Raw genomic sequence first — 17,612 nt, 5'->3', positions numbered from 1 at the left:
AAACATTATTGTAAGAGTAAGATCAAGAACAAGTGCAAACCGTATACATAGTCATACATTTGCTAGGAAAACATGACAAAGAATTAAAACTAAACGTTAAAATAAAAAAAAATCCCAAATTATGAAACTACTATAGCTAAAAATTACTCGCAATTTTTCGAATCCCAGCCGGTTAAATTGGTGGCTCGAGTAAGAGCGGACCTCCAGCTCCGCACCTCTTCCATGTCGGCGTTAGAATGGCCTTCATGCTTGGCAAAAGCTTCCGCAAAGCTGCTCTCTGCTTTGCGGACATGAGAAGGATCCACTTCGTAAAAAACGGGCACCACCATCTGGTTCTTTCTATCCATACAATCCAGTATTTGGACGAGCTCCTTCAAGCACCATGTGGAAGAAGCATAGTTTTGAGAAAAAACTACGATTGAAACGCGCGAATCTTGGATCGCCGTCAGTAGCTGCGAAAGGTCGTTGCCCTTTCGCAGCTCTTCGGCATCAATGAAGGTGCTGATTGCTTTCTGCTTCAGGGCTTTGTAGAGGTGGCTGACGAAGCACCTGCGAGTGTCTTCCCCTCTGAAATTGAGGAACACGTCGTATTTCCAAGGAGAGCCAGAGGAAGAAGATGCAGCGGCAGCCATTAATCGATGGAGTATCTAAGAGTAATGTATGAACTGAAACACTCAATTGATCTTCACACTGATCTTCACATTGAGCTACAAAGGAAGTAATGAGTCAATGACGACCACATCACGCGTTTCTAGCTGTTGAAGTCAATGACGACCACATCACGCGTTTCTATTTTCTAGGTGCAGTTTCTATTTTCTAGGTGCATGTCTTTATCACCTTTTAGAAAAATGAAGAGACTAATGAAAAGCAAAAGCAAGGGACCATCAGGTAGGAAAGAATCCAAATGACTAATCCTTCAAGTTTTTTAGAATATAGGTTATTGAAATTTAATTCGACTTACTTGGAAAGGTTTATTTTAACAATTATAATAAATTTAACCGTTTCACCAAATTTTAATGATTCAGATTCTTGGACTTGATAGATTAAAATGAAAGAATTCGAAAATGATCTAACAAAGGAAAAGTATAAAAATTATAAAGTATCAAAAATTGGTGGACAAAGATTTGCTCCACATGGGCGAGTGGATGCAACGCGCAAAAGAAAACAACAAGTGGGTCCCAAGTCTTAACAGTTCAACTGGGGCACACATCACAAGGGATAATGTCCCGGAATGCTTTTCAAGAGTCTAAATAAATGTCATGATGTTGGAGCTCTTCAATTATCTTTGGTGGGACCAGTGCCCATGTGACACACCGTGAGGCAGTGCAAACCAGGCCAGTTGGAAACCAACTTCTTCAATCCTTTGGGCCTAAATACAATTGGGCCTAGATGGACTTAGTTGTGTCTGAAGAGGAGACTAACGCAATAAATTTCACAGACATATATACTTGAGAGTTAACATGGTTATTTCTTGGCAAATACCATACTGACCATATTGTAAGAAGTTCAATACTTTTGTCGTTGTCATTAGGCAGCAACATGCCTACAGTTACATCTATTATGATATCTTAAGGAAACTGTTATTAGCACTCTAAGAATCTTATTTTACAGTCCCTACAAGTCTATTCTTCTTTCTAATTATAAAAAGTTCGGAGTGCAAAATAAAACTTTTAAAAAGCCTATAACAATTCCCTATCTTAATACTGAGTGGCCCTAATGAACCTATATTGGTGTTTTATATTCTTGGAAGCTTACAACAAATTCTTTGCATAAAATGGAAATATTATACTTCTTCTTTCTTATATTGAGATAAGTAGTATTGTCATATGGAAGACAATGAAACCAACAGATTTATGTTCTATGCAAAATACAAGATGTATATACCATGCCACAAATAATGTATCTTCTATTTTCTTGTGTAAATCGAGCTGATATGATATTTAGTGTGAGAAATGTAGATTGTATTGTGTCATCAATATTATACTCATAGTTTCAACTGATCAGCTTACTGCATGGGTAAAAACACAAAAAAAAAAAAGGAAAATAGAAAAGTAGAAGACATAATATTTGAGCATGTAACAGGAATAGTAAGTTTTTGAAAAAAATTGCTAGACCGAGAAATTAAATCGTTAAACATTACACTTTGACCCAATATAAAGATATAGTTTGTTTACAAATCAAAACGAAGTGGTATCAAAGGAAAATGTTTAAGATGTTGAAAATACAAAACTGGACTACGCAACCATATCTTTTTTCCGTAACTAAACGAATAATTTATAATGATACAAACCCCGATCCTGGCTCACCTAGCTCCTCCCATCCTCAACTCTGTATGTCAAAGGCTGAGTAGCCATGTGTGCAAAAGTTGTGAAATGATCACCATCTGAAGATTGAGAATAACCCACATTCACATTGCTCAAAATTTTATAGAAAATAGGACAAATTAACATATTTAAAGTATGTATTAGGATGCAAACGTTCTTAAGATAAATTAAGCAGAAAGGAAAGCAGGCAGGCCGCCAATGGCATTTCTAATCACCAAGACAAACTTCTGGGCACCATGTGGTTGAACCCAAAATCGTTATGAAAACAATAATATAATACAAAAGATACTCATCTAGCTGTTTCTTAATTTCTTGAATTTCCTAAGTAAGTTTTCCTTGTTGATTCTATTTCTCTATCAATAGGAAAAAAAGAAAGAAAAGTAACTTGATTCTTGGTAATGAGCACATACAGTTGCTTAATAACATTTAACAATTAGAGTAGGGTAAAGACACTCCAATCAGGTCCACGATGCTTCAATCTATCAAATCCATTCGTACAGATTGATTATCTGATTGGTATTGAAAAGGAACCACCCCCCAAATTTTTGAAATTTCGGGTAGGATGAATCGCTTACCTTCAGAAAAGCAGGGAACGCAGGTGGTGGGACGTGATTCGCTAGATTTGAGAGCAAGAGAAGGCTCTCCCCCACATTTTCCCTGCATTCCATCTCCATCATCAAATTGAAGTTCATTTCTATTTATTTTAGCTGAAAATAATAAAAATGAATAAACATTTCTAAAAATTAAAGTAAACTTCAAGTTGTAGACAGTTTGACTTGAAGAGCTTCAGCTGAAGCTAAGTAGGCTTACAGTGGGTGAATCAAAAGGATAAAGACACTGCAATTTTCAGCTTCATACCAAAGGATAGACAAAGCACGATAGCATGCTGCGAACGAATTGTTTAATCCAGCTGAAAGAAAAAGTTGCAGGACAAAGATGTTCACCTATTAATTTAGATCAAATAACCATATATCTTCACATCATCACCAAAAGAGTTATTAAAGGAATGATAACCATGAAATGTCATAGGCATTCTATCAACAACATAAATTTACCAAGTTCACAACTCTGGTCAAATCCGTTAAGAAAATTTACCAAATCAAAAGTTCATACAACGAAATCTGACTTCAAGCCCAATTCTTCATTTTGAAAATTGAATGCATATGAGTTTTCTAAGAAACACAAATTTCGTTTTTGTTTTAATCAGTAGATTCGTGCCAAGCTTGCAAAATTACCTGTGCCACAAATTCTTGTTCTACACCGGTGCCCACAGCAGCTTCTTACTCTGTTGTAGCTTTCCATCTTGCAATTTCTTCTTCACCAGAGCAATTGTGCATCATTAGCCTTCCAAGCTACACACAAAATGCCATGAGTCTTCCAATTGTTTCGATTTAATTTAAAATAAATCAATTTAATTTCTTAGTATAACATATCCATGCTATGCGATCAGCACCTTATTTTAGTAAAACAAAAACAAAAGATGGTAGAAATTGATATAATTATTGTGGCCAGCTAATTTTGCAAATTGACATAATTATTGCAAATTGGAAAAACAGGTTGGTGCCAGCAATTACTAATGCAATAGTTGTGGCAACCGCTAGAAAATGTGAATGAAATTTCTCAACATTTGAGCATCCAGAATCATCAAGATTTTCAAGAGATTTCATGTGAGAAATGTTGCTTGGAAAACTCTCAAGTTCTCTGCAGATAGTTTATTCATGACCTCTGAATTTTCTGGAAACGTCTCAACATTTGAGCATCCAGAAATATCAAGGTATTGAAGAGATTTCATTTGACAAATGTTGCTTGGAAGACTCTCAAGTTCTCTGCAATCATCTAGCCTCAGACTAACAAGATTGGTGAGATTTAAAACTGACGTAGGCAGTTCCTTAATTGCAGTGCCACCCAAATAAAGCTCAGATAGCTTATTCATATCCTTGGAAATTTCTAGAAACTTCTCAAGGTTTGAGCATCCAAAAACATCAAGGTCTTGAAGAGATTTCATGTGACAAATGCTGCTTGGAAGACTCTCAAGTTCTCTACAATCATTCAGCTTCAAAGTAACAAGTCCATTTCATGCATGTGGGAATCCATTTAAACCAAGTCATCGTCTTTACTTGACGAGGTGCAGATCAATTTCTGAAAAATATCTTTTACAATTTCCTCAATGAGCTTGGCATCATCCCTGTGGAATAAGAAAAACATTATTGTAAGAGTAAGATCAAGAGCAAGTGCAAACCGTATACATGGTCATACATTTGCTAGGAAAACATGACAAAGAATTAATAATAAACGTTAAAAAAAAAATCTCAAATTACGAAACTACAATAACTAAATATTACTCTTAATTTTTCGATTCCCAGCCGGATAAATTGGTGGCTCGACTAAGAGCGGACCTCCACCTCCGCACCTCTTTCATGTCGGTGTTAGAATGGCCTTCATGCGCGGCAAAAGCTTCCTCAAAGCTCCTCTTTGCTTTGCGAACATCAAAAGGATCCACTGGTAAAAAACGGGCTCAACCATCTGGTTCTTTCCATCCATACATTCCAGTATTTGGACGAGCTCCTTCAAGCACCATGTGGAAGAAGCATAGTTTTGAGAAAAAAACTACAATAGAAACGCGCAAATCTTGGATCGCCGTCAGGAGCTGCGAAAGGTGGCTGCAGAAGAGAATGCTTGAATGGAATAATTGTATGTTTCATTGATACGTGAAAAAGAAATATATACAGTTGATATGCACAATCGACTCCATAGAAATTGGAGTTGACTTCCTAACTAGGCAAATACATAAAAAAGCTAAGTAAACAAATAATTAGGGATTTGTTTTGATTGAGGTGTTCTGACTGAGATCTCATTGATTTGTCAACATTCCCTCTCAAGTTGGTGCATATATGTCACTCTTGCACAACTTGTCTAAGAAACTTGAAAGCTTATGACTTGAAACAGTTTTCATGAGAATATCTGCCAACTGATCCTTCGTTCTAATTGATGGTACTTCAATTATTTTTCCTTGCAATTTTTCCTTGATAAAGAATCTATCAACTTCAACATGCTTCGTTCTATCGTGTTGTACCGGATTATGTGCAATGTCACGGGCAGCTTTATTATCACAAAATAATTTCATAGGTTGATCATTTTTAATCCCCAAATCCTGCAATAGAAGTGTTAGCCACAAAATTTCACAAATTCCAAGGGCCATTCCTCTATATTCGGCTTCTGCACTCGAACGGGCAACCACATTTTGCTTTTTACTCCTCCATGTAACCAAGTTACCCCCAACAAATGTAAAGTAGGCTAATGTTAAGCGCCTATCATCAACTGAACCTGCCCAATCTGCATCAGTATAACCTTCAACTCCAAGATGGTTATTTCTTTTAAACAAAATCCCTTTCCTTGGACTTCCCTTCAAATATTGCAAAATCCTCATCACTGCATTCATATGTTGTTCTCCGGGATCATGCATGTATTGACTCACTACACTCAAGGCATAAGCAAGGTCCGGTCTTGTGTGTGCTAAGTACATTAAACGGCCTACTAACCTCTGGTATCTCCTTTTGTCAACTGATACTTGATTTGGATCAACACAAAGCTTTAATCCTTCCTCTAATGGTGTAGATACTGGCTGAGAAGTTGACACGCCGGTTTCATGCAACAAATCGATAATGTACTTTCTCTGAGACAAGAAAATTCCCGAATTGCTTCTCGATACCTCAATCCTTAAAAAATATTTCAAGGATCCAAGGTCTTTCATCTCAAATTCAGTAGACAAGTACCTCTGTAAGGTCGCACGTTCTTCCGGGTCATTTCATGTTACCACCATATCATCTACATACACAATAAGTGCAGTAAGCTTCCCATTTCGTCTTTTCAAGAACAAAGTATGATCAAAGTTACTTTGCCTATAACCAAATGCTTTCATTGATTTTGTGAATCTTCCAAACCATGCTCGAGGAGGCTGCTTCAAACCATACAAAGATTTCTTCAACCTACACACCTTTCTTTTGTATTTATCTGGAGTATTACATCATGGTGGAAGATCCATATAAATCTCTTCTGTCAAATCTCCATGTAAGAAAGCATTCTTCACATCGAACTGTTGTAAGGGCCAATTGAGATTTGCAGCCAAGGACAACAAAACTCGAACTGTGTTAATCTTGGCCACAGGTGCAAATGTATCTGTATAGTTTATTCCATATTTTTGAGTGTACCCCTTTGCTACTAGTCTTGCCTTGAAGCGATCCACCGTCCCATCAGCTTTATACTTCACAATATAAACCCATTTGCATCCCACAGGTTTCTTACCAGTTGGCAAGTCTGTGATCTCCTAGGTAGCATTCTTCTTCAAAGACTTCAACTCTTCATTCATTACTGCTTACCAATGTGGATCGGCTAAAGCCTCCTGCACATTGTTAGGAATAGATACAGTAGATAATTGATACACAAGTGACTTATTTGAGTTTGACATGTGACTAGTAGACACATAATTACTTAATAGATATAACACATTAGACTCAGGGTTGGGCTTATTCACCAAATACCTAGTTTTTCACTTAAGATCAGCTTCGTAAGTGGGTTTAGGAATACCTCGGTTGACACGGTGATGCGAGTTTTATACGCGCACAAATTAAACCCTCTTTTTGTCAAATTGTAGTATAGGTGCAAGTAGGGATCGTTCTGGACCGGGGATTATGAGGGATTGTTAATCTCTTGGAAACTGACTTAAAAACGTAAAAACAATATAAAACACTAAACTAGACTCAAAGAATTCAAAAATACTTTAAAACATAAACTAAACAGATTCTAACAAGTTCAAAAGACTCAAAACTCTTAAAAACACAAACTAAATTGATTTCTAACTAATTTGACATTAAAGTAAAGGGGGATTTAGGTTTTGACAAAATTAAACTAAATGAACAAATTGCAATTAAAACAGAATGTAAATATGAATGTGAATAAAATATGGATGATGGAATAGCCAAGGGGTTCTTCTCCACACATGTTACACTTGCATACAAGATTGATTCTCAGTTGGTCTTTCGATAAATTATGAAACTCAACGCCCCGGGTTAATTAGGTCCGCTTAAATTAACCGTCAAGTTTTCCTTAAGTTAATGAATTGGATGGGTTAGCGCAACGCAATTCACCACATTCTCCAAAAGTCCTTTACGTGAACAGCACAATAAAGATACAATCAAAGATCATTAAGCATTATGAAAACTATAAGTGTTGACGAGGCATTCGTTACTATGATGAGCATGAAACTCGTGCCAAGAATTCATTTAACGCGATTGTTTATAAGCAACCTCCACTACTTGTGAATATAAGTTCATAACGATTAGGTGAAATTCACTTATATTCTAGCGTCATATTTATGCATGAAAATTAAGCGCGCATTCTTAATAAACATTCATAAATAAGTTATCAATCAAACGGTTAAACAAATTGAATCCACAACTTATGAAATTCCAACGAAAGTTAATCAATTCATATTGCAAATATAAACATAGTTTCGAATCACCCCCTAGCTAAAGGGGGATTAGTTCCTCATTACTTTGAAATCAAAGAAACACCTAAACATTCCAACAACTCAAACTTGAATTGTATGAACGTTTAGGCATTCTTCTCTTCCATTCCTCATACGTACAAAACAAAGAGAATTGAATTTAAACTTTGAAATCAAAGAAACACCTAAACATTCCAACAACTCAAACTTGAATTGTATGAACGTTTAGGCCCTCTTATCTTCCTCGTTGTTGTAGCACAAGGTCTAAGGTGAGGTTTGTGGAATTATGGAAATGGATGAGGAATGGTGGAATGGGGACTCACGGTTTTGGATTCTAAGGGAGACTCACGGCTAAGAGAGAAAGGGATGTGTTTGTGGTGTGTTGTGTATGAAATGAGATGTTCATGAATGAATGAATGCAAGGGTATTTATAGGAGTAGTGGAGGGAACATATGGCTATGTCATTTGTAGGTGAAGTAGGTGGATGTTGTAGGTGAAGTAGGTGGATGTTGTAGATGATTATGAGTGATAAGTGATAAGTGTATGATATGTTAAGTGATAAGTGAATGATTATGATAAGTGATAAATGAATGTATGATATGATAAGTGGTGAATGATAAGTGATAAGTGGTGATGATATGTGATAAGTAATGAGTGGTGATGATAAGTATGGAGCATGTGAATTAACTAATGAAGGAAATGCATGTGCAATGACAATGTGTTAGAATGGATGTGTGTTATGCATGGCATGATTAGGATTAGGAAAGGTTTTAAATGTCCTAAAACTAAAGAGAACAAGGTTCCAACACTTTGGTCTTCAATTAGGTCTTCAATTTCGTCCAACACTTTGGCTCCAAGCATAAGCTATCCATCCTTAGCCCAAAAGTGCTCCAAAAGTCTCCAAAATGCATCTTTTTGCTCCTTTAGCCCTTTGGACCTATAAACACACGAAAATAGCTTAAAGTACTAAAATAACTAAAGAAACATAACGTAAATGCACGAGAACAAGCCATTTAAGTCGCATGAATATGCTCCTATCAAATACCCCCATACTTAGCTTTTGCTAGTCCTCGAGCAAAACAAAACAAAAGAAACCAAAAACAAAACAAAACGAACAAAACACAACCTACACCTTCCAACAATCGTCTCAGATTTCCAATGCACATGACAAGTTAAAAATCATTAGTCCCATAGATTTTTAGCCATCTTTACAGTTAAGTACATTTTTAATCATAGTCACCACATACTAGTTCACAATTAAGCATTTAAAACACATTTCGAAAGTAGTAACATGCTTTTAGAGAATTTGCTCAAATCCTTACAAGATATGCACTCGTTTTTCACACAGATTTTCTGACTACACACCCTACACTAGTTATATGTGAGAAGATTGATGTAAATATGAATTCTAACACTCACATATGTTATAATAAAGAAAGCATTTTCTGGATTTACGATAATGACATGAATATGATCTCATGAATGGAATGCTACTACTTAGAATGAGAACCAGTGATTCCATAAGCTCATATCAATTCCAAACTCCACATATTGAATACATAACATCAAGATAGAAGTTGAGGGTTGTAACGGGGCTAAGGGTAATGGTTTAACAAAGAAAGGTAAAGTAAAACAAAGGTTCTTAAAGTAATAGGAAGCGAAGTAATGAAATTGACACTTAAACTCACTTTTAATGGCAGAAATCAACTTTTAAACACAAGGGAAGATTCATGCAACAACTAGGGTCAAATTCACTCTTTTGGACCCTTCCTTCAATAACCAATGCTTGTGAGATCATTCTCACTTATTTTTCAACTCTTTTTTTTTTTTTTTTTTTTTCTTTCTTTTCAACAATTTTTTTTTTCTTTATTTCATTCTTTGGCCGTGCCCTATTATCTTCCCCCACACTTATTTTCTGCAGTATATTGATCAAAAGGAGTTCATTCTAAGTCATGCTTCACTATCCTTTAAGAACAAGGGGTTAACAAAGAAAATAAGCTTGAAAAGGCTCAAAAGGGGTAATCCTACAATACATGTGAAAAGGGATAGGCTTTTTGGCTTTGGCTTGACTAACAGCTTCATCTTATTGTATGTTATGCAATCAATATCATGCTTTGAATGAAACGGATATAAGTTCTAGCATTTAGTTCTATCATGATACAATTGCATTCTAAGTAGCAACCAAGCAAGGAATAATGAGATCATGCAACAACTTTAGAAAACAAAGAATCACAGAAAATAACTCTCCAAAGAAGGTAATGGCTCGAGTCTCACAGGGATGTAGCGTTTGTTTGAGTTCCTTCCTTCAAGCATGTTACAAAAAAAAACGAATTTTTCTTTTATGATTGCATGTGAAGTCATACATTATAACCATAACCAAGCATATACCAAGAGTAAATCAAACTTTCATCTATGTTTATAACTCTTTTTAACAGTCATGCAACTATAAACCAAATCCTTATCATTGTGTTGGAAGGTACCCTAAGACACAAACACACAAAAACAACTCAAAACACTCTTTTTAGGCTTTTTTTTTAAAACATATTTTTCAAATTTTTATGTGATTTTCGGAGTTATAAAAACAAAACATACTAAAACACTCTAAAACAACTTAAAAACACCTTAAAACAGCAAGGAACAACATTTGAAGTTATGGGTGATAAAATCCCACGAATTTGCATTAAATATACTTAGTTTAGTTACCCCCCACACTTAAATCAAACATTGTCCTCAATGTTTTAAGCATAGATTCACACAAAACATAAGTAAACACACAAAAAGCAACTAAACATATTAAACATGGCATAATGTAATTAACAAAGAGAAGGAACAACAAGTATGAAATCAAGATTAAGGGTATCGGAAAGGGAGACAGTGCCTTCCCCAATAATGGGGACAACATAACCATTGGCAACATTCACGACAGTTTGGTGGATGGTTTTAGGGTTTAAGGGTTTGTATCTGTCTAGAATCACAAGTCATATGTTCAGTAGCACCATAATCAATTATCCATGTATTATTCGTAACAAATGCAGAAACTTTTAAAGCATTACCATAGTTATATGTACGTTCAGAAGCTACCTTGTTTTTTGCAGTCAATGCACGAGTCTGGACTACCATTGCTCTGTATGAATTTGGTGCAACGTGTTCGTGTGATTGATAAGGTCGAAACTTCCAAACAAAGGTCCTATAAGACAAACAGAGACCAAAAAGTCAACAAATTTCTTTTTTTATTTTTCCTTTTTTTCCTGTTTTCTTCCTTCTTCCCCTTTTTCTATTATTTTTTTCTTTTTTTACTTCTTTCTTTTCTTCTTCACCCGTCCATCCTCATTTTCTTTTCTTCAAACAGCAAGTCTTTTTTTCCCTTTTTTCCGCAACAGCACATCAACCCTTTTTTCCTATTTTGCAACAGCAAGCTTTTTTCTGCTGTTCTTCAAACAGCAACAAGTGGTCATAGTCTGGGTTCAATCGAATCTGGGCACGCAAAACAGATTCACAGGTCGAAATGTGGGACAAATTTCAGGCAGCGGGTTGAATCTCGGTTCGTGGTGGTGGATGCAGGGAGCGGCTCGGTGAACTCGGATCAGCAACGACGGCGTCGATTGCTGGTCGGATGGCGCACTGCACAACTGGGTGCTTGGCTGGTAGTTCGGGTTCTCGGGTCAGCAACGACGGCGTCATTCGCTCGTCCAACGGTGCTGCACAATTGGCTGCGCGGCTGGTAGTTATGGTTTTCCGTACAGAGCACGGTCTCGTCTCCTTTTTGTATTTTTTATGTGTTTTTTCTCAAAACCTAGGCTCTAATACCAAAAAGAGAATGCTTGAATGGAATAATTGTATGTTTCATTGATACGTGAAGGAGAAATATGTACAGTTGATACGCACAATCGACTCCATAGAAATTAGAGTTGACTTCCCAACTAGGCAAATACAAAAAAAAAAGCTAAGTAAACAAATAATTAGGGATTTGTTCTGATTGAGATCTCATTGATTTGTCAACAGCTGCCTTTTCGGAGCTCTTGGGCATCGATGAAGGTGCTGATTGCTTTCTGATTCAGGGCTTTGTAGAGGTGGCTGACGGAGCACCTGCGAGTGTCTTCCCCTCTGAAATTGATGAACACGTCGTATTTCCAAGGAGAGCCAGAGCAAGAATAAGATGCAGCAGCAGCAGTAGCAGCCATTAATCGATCGATTATCTAAAGAGTAACGTAATGGATCAATGACGACCAGATCACGCGTTGCTATTTTCTAGGTGCACGTCTTTAGCAAAAAGAAGAAACAAATGAAAGGCAAAAGCATATAGGGAACATCAGGGCCACTACTCAAAGCAAAAGCATAAAAATTCTAGAGTATCACATATTGGTGGACCAAAGATTTGCTCCGCATGGGCGAGCGGATGCAACGCGCGCGCGAAGAAAGCAGTGACAAGTGGGTCCCAACAGTACATTTGGGGCACACATCACAAGGGGTAATGTAACGGGATGCTTATCAGAGCATTCACAGCGTTGGGTTTTGCTCGGGGGACGGGCTCCAAAACAAGGGCCCGAGGGCCGGTGGCGTCGCTCCAGCGTGGGCTGGCCAGATGGAAGGGGGAGGCCCGAGCTCAGGGCCCGTGAGGGATTGCCAGCCCTTGAGCCCGAGGTGGGCGTGACGTCAGGCTGACGCCAGGGTGGCGTCAGCGTAATATTTTATTTTTTTTGTGTCAGGCGCGTGCACCCCACCCGCGCGTGGGGGCGCGTCGCCGACACAAAAGTCAGGAAAAAAAAGCAGCAGTCAGTTACCGTTGGGAAGCCACGTGGCTTCCCACGGTACGTTAGATCCTAACGGTCACTTAATGTGGACCGTTCGATCTCAACGGTAAAAAAAAAAAAAATTAAGTCAGCTTTAATATCCACCGTTCGATCTGAGATCAACGGTGGATATTAAAATGCTTTATAAATTAAAAAATAAATGAAAAAATAGTTTTAAAAATCTGAAAAGTTACCGTTGTGACACGTGGCACAATCTGGAGTGTTGGAATTCAAATTTTTTTATATCCAACGGCAGAGATTAATTAATTGAATAAAAATTAAAAAAAAATTGTAAAAAATTCAAAAAAATATCTGAAAAATTTGAAAAAAATTGTAAAAAAAATTGTTTTTACTTTTCTATAAATACATTCTCATTATCATCTACCTTACACAACAATTTCATATTTTCTCAAAAGATGCCACCGCCTCCAGAATGATACTTTTTGCTCCTTTTCTGTCCCCGTAAGCGCCTTGCCATGCACTTGGACAGTTTTTCCACGTCCAGTGCATACAATCAATGCTTTCAATCATCCCAGGAAAGCCACGCATCTTCGCCTTCTTCAACAGCCGCTCCAAGTCCATGTGTGTAGGTTTGCAGAGGTACTCAGCGGTGTAGATAGATTCGATTGCTCCGCAAAACCTCATCAGGGACTCAAGAATGGTTGATTGCCCCATCCTCGTTATCTCATCCACTTGGTCTGCAGATGCTCCATATGCAAGCATCCGCAAGGCAGCAGTAATTTTTTGCTCAGGCAGTAGACCCATAGCACCAAAAGCATCTTTTTTTTGCACAAAATAAGAATCATGGTTGCAAACAGCAATCATGATTTTGTTGAACAAATGTCGTTCCATTCTAAAATGACGTCTAAAGTACGTATCAGGGAATGCACTATTAGGAACAAAATAATCATCCAAGAGTTCCATACCTCGTCGTTGCCTGCTTCTATCAAGGTTTCCGGAACGGCTGGGCCTGCAGATCTGAGCCGCAGCTTGGATGACTCGACGGGAATGTGAGGCTCTGCCCCTTCTTACTTCGTCATCTCTCATTTGACGCTCCTCATCCTCTTCCCTCTCATTTCTTACCCCCTGGTGATTGAACATTGCTTCTGATTCGTTAAACAATTATTCCTCTTCCTGATTGAATTCCCACATCATCCTTGAGGAAGAAGAAGAAGACATTGAAAGAAAGAAACAGAAACTATGAATAATGATACAGATTTTTGTGAATAAGGAAGCAGAAACTATGAATAATGATAGAGATCTTGAGAATTTTGGTGTGAGATTTGTGAGGATGGATGGTGGATTATATAGAGGATTCAGAAAGGATTAGGTTGTGCATAATGCCACGTGGCATGCCGTCATTCGTTACAAATCTGATGGAAATCTATCCTCAAAGATTGTGAACAGATTATGACACGTGGCATGCCGTCATTCGTTAAAAATCTGATGGAAATCTATCCTCAAAGATTGTGAACCGATTATGACATGTGGCGCGACATGATTGGTTAATAATCTTATCAGAAATCCATCACCAATAATTGTATTATTTTGTAATATTTTGTATTATTTAATAATACTTCCGATAATGACACGTGGCGCAACGAGAACGATTAAAAATCTTATCCGATATTACAATTAAAATTATTTTGTATTATTTTATAAATAAAAAAAATACTAATATTTTATTGCCTATTGCCAGGGCTATTGAAGTGTAACGGTAGAGATGCAAATTCTATTGCCAGGGCTACTTACTGTTCATTAATGGCAGTTACTGTTCATTAGGTGGATTGAATAGTGTATTGCCAGGGGGAGGGCTCCAACGCTGGAGTTGCTCTCAAGAGTCCACATAAACAGATTTCATTAGAAAATGTGTCTGCGCTTTGTTCCGGGAAATTGAATGTACTAATCACAACAGTCTAGGAGCAGAATCACAATGCAGATAACACGCATTAATGCCCCCTTATATAAACTGCATGCCAAAATGCACAAAAAAACATTTGCATATTCCTTCAAAGAAAATTTCTAGGCCTTTGTTATATTATGTATTAAAGAGAACCAAACTCTATCCCTCAAACACTAAATTTGTTCACTTTAGTTACAATCCCCGTGCAAGGATTGTAAAACTCAAAAGCTTACTGTTCAAAACCAAAAACAATTTGTACCATTTACATGCTTGTGCAACATATGTCTTACACTGGAAAAACGTCTAAAATCGAATACAAATTTGTAAATCATAGATAGATTTTGTTCTCATTTTTATAATCAATTAGCAAGTAAAATTACAAACTTGCAGCAACCAGAGAGAGCAGAAATTAAGATGTAGAGATATCCCCAAACATACAACATATTGTATGGAAGCTAACTATAGAGGTTTGTGAAAGCAAGCTACACCAAGCCTCTTGAACAAATTGGAGATACTTTAGCCTCGGTTCCTCCTCCTCAGTCTAAAAAATTACAAAAACATAGCACCTTAACTAAAAAAATGCATGATGAAATGGATTCATAGTTTTCATGCATCAATTGGTAACAAAACTGTACAAGAGATGGGCATATTAAGTAGTTTTCGGTTGTGTTCGTAATACTGTGCTTATTATTTTATTCATTGTACTGTGATTGCGTTAGAATATTGCTACTCACTCTTCATACCTAAAACTTTGACCAATACATCACTCAAAAAGATTTTAAGAATTTTAGAGATGTATATATCTGTCAGCCGGCTCACATCAAATTTCCAGATGTTGTTTACCATCAGCTAAAGTTCTATCTTTTATCTGTAATGCCACCTCATTTTACATTATATATTAATCTTGCACAGTAATTTCGAGAGTTAAAACGAAAAATTCTTAAATCCATACCATGACGTACATGTACATCCGCATTCGATAAGATACTTAATCATCTATATAATGACAACATCCCAGAGGCATTCATTTAATTTACAAACAATAATTCTTAGGAGTTTAAATTGACAATATATTATGACTCTTAAACAATTTCCACCCTCAATGCATAATTCCCTCATCACCATATGACTCATTGAACACTCTTCCCAAAGAGAAATATTAGCATATTCGTTATGCAATTGTCACACTCTCCAACAGCCACTTAACTAAAACATTATTTGATTAAGTAAAAGATACTAACAATTAACTAATAATAATCAAAATTAAGCAGTAAAGGTAAAACAAAACTGGAGAGGGAGGACTACCTGAAAGCAATGGCGATATAATTTCTCAAGCACCTTGTCCATAATCTCAAGAGGGGAAGCATTCTCGAGCTCTTTAGCCAATTGCGCATATTCCCCCACCTCTGCAAAAATCTCGAATTTTCAGTAAAACCCAAAAAATTCTCCAAAAAAGTCGATCAAATTTTCAATCTTTACCAGGAGCAACGATCGTCGCTGCGGAAGGCACAATCGATTCGCTCCACTTCGGTTGCGCATTCATCCAGCTCCGCCGCTGAGAAAACTTCGCATCATGGCTGCAGATTCAAGAATAACCACATTTCAATGGTTTCATATCCATGTGGTGGAACTAACAAAAATCTTTACACAATTTACAAAGGATTGAAACTAAAATTGCAGTTCAACATACCGGCAACAAAATTACTGTTTCATATCCTGTAGCCAATACGTTGACAGTAACAAATAGTAAAGGAAGGTATGGAGCACCATCAGATCATGTAGCCAGCCAAATATCAATGGGACAAATTAACATATTGGGTAAATGATAAAAAACCACCTTAATTATTGGAGTCAAGACAGTATCATACTTTATCTTATAAAATTGACAATTTCATACCTCATATTTAGAATTTGGTCCAATGTTATACCTCCGTTAGCTTGACTGTGAATTTATCAGTTAAATGCTGACCTGGCTTGATCTGAGGCCCAGTTCCTCGCCAGATGGATTCGAAACCACACCAAATGTTTTCCCACCAAATGGCATCCAGCTGAGATTCCTAATACACGTGGCTTTCTCACAGGACGACACGTAGATATTCCTTTCAAATTAAAAAAAAAAAAATTTAAAAAGGTAAGGGAACGTTGTAAAGTGTGCCTTTTGAATTGGTTTTCCCCTTGATACACCCAAATCCTGTTGATCTAATTCCATTCCCAATTCCAAAAAAGAAAAAAGAACCCTAACCGTAGTTCTCATGGCTCCAAATCTTGAACAATTGGATTAGAAATTTAGCGAAAAACCCAAATCGTTTTGTCGACTCGCTTCCCTGACTTCGTTGGTGTTGGACGGGGGTTTTTTTTGGGTTCCATTGGCTTCGAAGAAAAATCAAAGGATTCGACATAGGGTGGTACGCACACGACGATCCCGACGAAACGACGCCTACGCTGAGGGAAAAGTGTCATATATAGATAACTGTGATAAAGACGTCATGTTACTGCTGGTGATAGAAGATATGGTGGAGGCACTTGGATACAGTGAGCGGTTCATGAACTACTATTACAAGATTCCCAACATGGACCTTTACAATGGTTTGAAGTCGATTCAAAGTGATTCCTATGTTCAATCTATGTGCAATTTTGTTCCAAAAGATAAAATGATTGAGATGTACATCGAAGAATTGATGACAGAAGAAGTTGTAACCCAAGAGCAACAGTTTTTGAAGTCCATGGAAGTCACTGGTCCAAGTAAATTGGTTATTGAGGAGATAAGTAGTTCAAAGGGGATGTTGGGCCAACAGTAGTTAAACCAATCAGATCTAGGGGCTTGCTAGCTATTGAAGGGCCAGAAGTGGATGATTGTTGCACATCTCAACTAATGCAAACATGTGTGAGGTAGGAGAAATAAATGTTGATTCTGGGAAGGTCAGAAAGAGAGAAATTGTGAAAGGCCAAAGGAGAATAAGGGGAAATCTGTGGCTGAGGTAGGAGAAGAGGATACTTAGGTATAAGAAGGGGATACTGAGGTAGGAGATAGGGATGTAGGAGGGGGATGCTAAATTATTCTTTGTTGTACCTATTAGTTTTGAGGGGAATGT

General features: G+C 37.2%; 1 protein-coding gene and 2 long non-coding RNA genes across 4 annotated transcripts in view; all 3 read right to left on the bottom strand.

Moving 5' to 3' along the window:
- Nucleotides 1–835, bottom strand: part of LOC137708690 (uncharacterized) — a 40,126-nt gene extending 39,291 nt beyond the window's left edge. For both annotated transcript variants that reach the window (XM_088689766.1, XM_088689765.1), the window contains exon 1: nucleotides 148–835. In XM_088689766.1, the coding sequence (XP_088545892.1) occupies nucleotides 148–632 (485 nt within the window). In that variant the 5' untranslated portion in view covers nucleotides 633–835. The remainder of the gene's footprint in view (nucleotides 1–147) is intronic.
- A 1,282-nt stretch (nucleotides 836–2,117) lies between these two features.
- Nucleotides 2,118–3,782, bottom strand: LOC148689620 (uncharacterized). The gene is made up of 4 exons (XR_015958748.1): nucleotides 3,560–3,782; nucleotides 3,135–3,234; nucleotides 2,900–2,981; nucleotides 2,118–2,383 (listed from the first exon to the last, which is right to left on the bottom strand). It is a non-coding gene; the product is annotated as an uncharacterized LOC148689620 (long non-coding RNA).
- A 12,046-nt stretch (nucleotides 3,783–15,828) lies between these two features.
- Nucleotides 15,829–16,270, bottom strand: LOC148689619 (uncharacterized). Its single transcript, XR_015958416.1, has 3 exons — nucleotides 16,211–16,270; nucleotides 16,000–16,097; nucleotides 15,829–15,926 (listed from the first exon to the last, which is right to left on the bottom strand). It is a non-coding gene; the product is annotated as an uncharacterized LOC148689619 (long non-coding RNA).
- Between the last annotated feature and the right edge of the window lie 1,342 nt (nucleotides 16,271–17,612).

This window comes from Pyrus communis, chromosome 17 (assembly GCF_041283825.1).
Source record: "Pyrus communis isolate YQ-2024b chromosome 17, ASM4128382v1, whole genome shotgun sequence".
In the NCBI taxonomy this organism is placed as follows: Eukaryota; Viridiplantae; Streptophyta; class Magnoliopsida; order Rosales; family Rosaceae; genus Pyrus; species Pyrus communis.
The sequence above is the reverse complement of the archived record's forward strand: the minus strand, read 5'-3'. Positions and strand labels throughout refer to the sequence as shown.